This window comes from Lipotes vexillifer, unplaced genomic scaffold (assembly GCF_000442215.2).
Source record: "Lipotes vexillifer unplaced genomic scaffold, Lipotes_vexillifer_v1.1 scaffold684, whole genome shotgun sequence".
In the NCBI taxonomy this organism is placed as follows: domain Eukaryota; kingdom Metazoa; phylum Chordata; class Mammalia; order Artiodactyla; family Lipotidae; genus Lipotes; species Lipotes vexillifer.
The window spans coordinates 613,774-619,773 of NW_006797362.1; the positions used below are offsets into that span (position 1 = coordinate 613,774).

Below are 6,000 nucleotides of genomic sequence, written 5' to 3' on the forward strand. Positions count from 1 at the left end.
TTGTATGTTTTTTGTTGTTTTTCCCTTGCTGCTTTAATATTATTTCTTTGTATTTAATTTTTGATAGTTTGATTAATATGTGTCTCAGCGTGTTTCTCTTTGGGTTTATCCTGTATGGTACTCTCCTTGTTTCCTGGACTTCATTGACTATTTCCTTTCCCATGTTATGGAAATTTTCAACTATAATCTCTTCACATATTTTCTCAGACACTTTCTTTTTCTCTTCTTCTTCTGGGACCCTTATAATTCGAATATTGGTGCGTTTAATGTTTCCCCAGCGGTCTCTGAGGCTGTCCTCAATTCTTTTCCTTCTTTTTTCTTTATTCTGCTCCCTGGCAGTTATTTCCACCATTTTATCTTCCAGGTCACTTGTGCTTTCTTCTGCCTCAGTTATTAGGCTATTGGTTCCTTCTAGAGTATTTTTAATTTCAGTAATTGTGTTGTTCATCACAGTTTGTTTGCTCTTTAGTTCTTCTAATCCTTGTTAAATGTTTCTTGTATTTTCTCCATCTGTTTCCGAGATTTTGGATCATCTTTACTATCATTACTCTGAATTCTTTTTCATGTACGTTACCTATTTCATCTTCATTTATTTGGCCTTGTAGGTTTTTATGTTGCTCCTTCATCTGTAACATAATTTTTTGCTTTTTTTTTGTTGTTGTTGGGTGCTGCTGTATTCCTGTCTTACTGGTTTTTTGGCCTGAGACATCCAGCACTGGAGTTTGCAGGCAGTTGGATAGAGCTGCGTCTTGGTGCTGAGATGAGGACCTCTGGGAGACCTCACTCTGATTGATACTCCCTGGGGTCTGAGGTTCTCTGTTAGTGTGGTTTGGACTCAGAGCTCCCACCACAAGAGCTTGGGCCCAACGTCTGGCCTGGGAGCCAAGATCCTGCAAAATTCATGGCGTGGTAAAAAAAAAAAAAGAGAGAGATAAAAAACTGGAAGAAAGAAAGAAAAAAAAGGAGCAGTACAGTATCAAAGAATAAAAAGCAAAATAAAATTAGAAAGTTAAAAAATATATTAGGAAAAATAAAAGTATTATTGAAACAACTGCAACAGGGTAAAATAAAACCACAGCAGAAAAAAAAGGGCGGAGGGCACAAGCGAAAAGGAGAGATCACTAACAAAGGATAAAGAATAAAATAAAATCAGGAAAATAAAAGATTTATTAGGAAAAATTAAAAAGTCAACAACAATGAATCAACAATTTAAAACAGAACCCTAATCTAAAAGAGGAAAAAAGAAAAGAAAAAAAAAAAGCCTTGTCTATGGGGGTGGAGTTTAGTTGGGGGGTGGAACTTAGGCAGGGGTTGGGTTTAGGGTGGGGTGGGACATAGGCGGTTGCGGGGGGGTGATGTTTGAGCGTGGGGCAGGGCCTAGGCAGGGTGACATTCAAGTGTGGGGCGGGGCCGGTGCTTAGCACCTGGCAGAAGGGGGGAGGCAGCATGTGGAAAGGACTGCCTCTGGAGAGTGGAGTTCCGGAGTTTGGAGGTAGGGCCCTGAGTGAAGGTGTGTGGGTGGGATTTAGGCCCAGCTCATTGGAGGGGGTCTCTGAGTGTAGAGTTGGGGCCCTGGGTGGGGGTGTAGGGGCAGGGCTTGGGCTCTGAATGGCAGGTGGGAGGCTCTGAGGGCAGAGGATTAGGTCCTGGAGCCCAACAGGCTTCCCAGTGCCTAAGTGGACAGGGAAAGCACTGGCCCCGTTCCCTTCTGTTCCTTCGTGCACCTCCCCCACCATCTCTCCCAGGGTCTCCCCCATTGCTGCTGGACCCCTAACTGTGGGTGTGTCCTGCTGGGTGTAGGAATTCCTTCCCTCCCCCAGCCACCCCTCAGGGGTGCCAGTCCCAGAGGTCTGGCCTTTACTTTTGCTCCCCCTTCCCTCCCTCCCACTCCCTCAGGACCCGCATGGCTGGAGGGGGCCTAGGTGGTCAGAGGATCAGGCTCGGCATCTCAACAGGTTTCTGGGGGTCCAAGTGGGCAGGGGAAAGCTGGCCATGCTCCCTTTGGATCCTCTGCCCTCCCAATGGTTCCCCAGTTTCCCCCTTTGGGCCTGGGATCCCTTCCCCTCCCCCAGCCACCCCTCAGGGGTGCCAGCCCCGCCCTACCTCTACTTCTCCCCCTTCACTCCTCCCATGTGCCACGTCCTACCCAGTCACTTGGGGTTCCTTCCGTCCCCTTAGGTGCCCCCCCCACAGGTGCCTGGTAGGTGCCCAGTTGTGAGGAGACAAGAATTCCGCTTCCTCCTAGTACGCCATCTTGACTCTGCTCCAGTTCCTTTGCTTTTGATAGTTGTATACCAACCCAGATCTTAGAGCCTCTGCTCTTCCTTCTTTACCTCTAATGACAGTGACTAAGTACCTCTGATTAAATTTGGTGACTCTGTGTTACAATTTCTGGCCTTTCTTCTTGCTTTTCATTTCAGTTCCCCTTAATCCATCCCTTTATTGCCCTAAGCCATTTAAATTCATTCCCTGGATCCACTGTCCCATATCCTGTTAATTTTGTCCACTGCTTAATATGGTTAGATATGGAAAAGGCAAAGGATGACTGAGATTTTTTAAACTATTTCAGATTTTTAAAATCTAGTTGATTAGAAGAATAGTAATATCATAAACAGAAATAAGAAAGGCGGGAACAGAGCTTTAGGAGGATAGATGTTCGAATTGAAAGAGTGAAAAGATTGTCTGGTCTCCGATCCAGCCACGGGCCACATGCCAAGCTCAGTGAGTTTAGTCCAGTGTAGAATTGTAGGATGGTGATAGACCATCCTAGTGAAACTGTTTGGTATGCTATTGAAAATAAACAGCAACTTTGGAGAAAAGTCATGATTTGGGAGGTAGCTGCACTATACATTTTGAACATTTTTATGGAAAGTTGTTAAAGTCTCTTAGAAGGATACAGCTTAACTAATTTGATGAGTTTGATGTGAAAATGCAGAGAATATATTTAACACAACTACCATTGAATTGTTTAGTAAGTTTGGAATTTGTGGGCAGAACTGGAATCCTTCTTTTAAGCTAACCCATATTTTGTGCATTTCCTGAATGGAGTGATGTTGCCGTGAGAAAGCATTCTACCTTAACTGTACTTAGGTGTTGTAATGAGCCAAGTAGTAGGACAGATCTATCTGCTATATGCCACTTCAGAAACATTAAGCTAGATGCAGATTATTAATTAATCATAGTAAGTATCAAGAGTGAGGAAAGATTTGAGATGTTTTAATATCAGTGACATCAGTATCTGGAGCTGATGTTTTGTCTTCTGTTGATGTTTCAACAGAATTAATGTAGGTCATTTCTTAGCTATGGGATATTTACTTGAAATTATTTCAGGCATTTTGGAAGTTAATGTAAAATTACCAGGTCTTCAGTAGTATAATCTGTCTTTCTTTTTTAGAGTGTTCAACCAGATTCTTCCTCTCCCAGACATGTAAGTCACTCTAATACACCTGTAACTTGTGTTTCCTTAACATTCCTCAAAGCCTTTTTTTGGTCATATGTCAGACTGAACTAAGATTTATGTTATTATTTTCTCACTGGCAATAGGTGGTCCCTGATAGTGCATTTGTTCTTTTTAGCCTCCTTTAATCTAGAGCAGTTCCTCAGTATTTGTCTCACACAATATTGACATTTTTAATGGGTACAGGCCAGTAATTTTGTAGACAGATGACCTTCAATGTGACTTTGTCTGATATTTCTTCTTTATTAGGTACAGGCTGTGCTTTTTTGGTAGGAATATTACAGAAATGCTGTGCTCTTCGTAACTCATCATATCCAGAAGCACATAATGTCAATTTACGCTTTTACTGGTGATGTTAACTTTGATTTTTTGGCTAAGGGTAGTTAGTGTATGCAGTGTTTTTGAAACACTGCAATGTTAACATTTTGGGCTGGATAATTCTTTGTTGAAAGTTGGGGGTGGGGAGGATCTGTCCTGTGCATTGTAGGCTGTTTAGCATTTTATCTGACTTCTACCCATTAGATGCCAATAGCACCCTCACCCCAACTGTGACAACCACAAAGTCTTCAGACATTGCCATATGTTCCCTGGGGGGCAGAATCCCCTCCCACTCCCTTGAGAACCAATACTCTACAGTAATGTTACCATTTTTCTCTTGTAGTTAATAAGTATATCATAGGAGATACTTTGAGATTGTGTATGTGTCCTGTTGCCCTGCAAACCTCTGCCCAGTTGTTTTTAGTATCTATTGATGTTTCTTGCCTGAATCAGTTATCATTTGATGGTTGCCAAATAGTGATTTTTTTTAGCTCCATCAGACCTTCTACATTTATAAGTTGACTTTTTACTGTAAGAACTTTCCCTTTTTGTTTATATTGGTGTGGATTCATGGATTCTTGTTTTATTAAATGGACAGTAATGTTACTATCATTATTTTGATGCTCAAATTGTTCCTGATTTGGCCATTGGGAGCCCATCAAGCTGCCTTCTGTGTCCTTTTGACATTCCTTCATCATTTTAAAAGTACTTTCTTCCTTTTGGGCACAATTATTTGTTCCAAGCTCATCTTATACTTTCCCGACCCTAGCCTGAAACCAGCCATTTCTCTGTGGATCCTTAGTTCTTTTTAGTGGATAATGTTATTTATAAACTAAGAGCTGGATGCTAGTAATCTTTATTACTAGAATGTCATTGCTTCTAGGTCCTCTCAGTGGATAAAGCTAGAAAAATACATGTATACACTTAAGATACACACATACATGTATATACACACATTTATTCTTATACCTATCTATTTATATGCATATTAAAAATACTGAGTTCATACTGATACTTAATTTCATTCAATTATCATGGGGTTTATTCTGTTCTTCCTCCTATCCTTATTTGTAATTCCCTTCTGCCACAGTCAGAAACCTGACCTCCATATGGAAGCATTTTGAATCCTTAGAATATAAGCCATCAAAGATCTCAGTAGCTAGTTGTGACACTTCAAATTAAATAAACTGACTTCTTTTTTAATATCATTTTCAGGGTCATAATCGTATCATTGCCTACAGTAGACCAGTTTATTTCTGTTTGTGTTGTGGTCTTATTTGGCTCTTGGATTATGGTAGTAGAAACCTTACTACAACCAAGTTCAAATTATACGGAATAACTTTCACCAATCCGCTGGTGCTTGTATCAGCCAGGGATTTAGTTATAGGTGAGTCATCTTTAAAGTATCTTAGATCTTTATGTTAATTTATTTGTGTACAAACCATTCACTGATAAATAGATCAATTATATAGATAAAAATAGTTGTACTGGGTTTATTTTGCTGTTTATTGCCATCCTCTCAGTGAGGAACAAAACTATAGGGCTGTTAGGAATGAAAAAAGCTAATGATGAACAAATATTATAGTAATTCTTCTGTTGTTGAAGGAGATGGAATGAAAGATTTCCTTTGGATCTCAGGTTCCTATTATGTGAAAACAGTTGAATTAATTTTAAAAGCTGTTGTTTATAGTTGGAAAGATTATTTAATATTCAGGCAGTTATCTAGAGAGAAATAATTTAAAATGGTATATTTTAAGAAATTTGGTTTGTAGTTTTAAGCAACTTTAAGAAACTAGCTTAGTAATTTATATTAATTTTGGGTTTCTTTTTATTATTTATTTTATGATCTTAGATGAACAAAAGGATGGATGTGATATACTGTTTTTAACTTGCTTTTCTTTCCTTCTATAGTGTTTACACTCTGTTTCCCAATAGTATTTTTCATCGGTCTCCTGCCTCAGGTGAATACATTTGTAATGTACCTTTGTGAACAATTGGATATCCATATCTTTGGTGGTAATGGTGAGTACTTCTTTATAAAAATTACAGTTTACAGTATTACTTTTACAGATCATTAAGTAATAAACTGAACATTAAATTACTTTTCCAGTTTTTATTTTAGAATTGTAATTAGAAAGAAAAAGGCACTTATTTAATAATTAAAGACTGAACAGGAATTAATTTGTAGATAGGAAAAAATATTCAAGGCTGCTACTTTAGGGAAA

General features: G+C 39.1%; 1 protein-coding gene across 2 annotated transcripts in view; it reads left to right on the plus strand.

The window, feature by feature from the left end:
* The window catches only part of PCNX1 (pecanex 1), a 171,595-nt gene that overhangs the window by 106,146 nt on the left and 59,449 nt on the right, over positions 1-6,000 (plus strand). For both annotated transcript variants that reach the window (XM_007469296.1, XM_007469295.1), the window contains 3 exons: positions 3,395-3,427; positions 4,991-5,162; positions 5,687-5,797. In XM_007469296.1, coding sequence (XP_007469358.1) covers positions 3,395-3,427; positions 4,991-5,162; positions 5,687-5,797 — 316 coding nt within the window. The remainder of the gene's footprint in view (positions 1-3,394; positions 3,428-4,990; positions 5,163-5,686; positions 5,798-6,000) is intronic.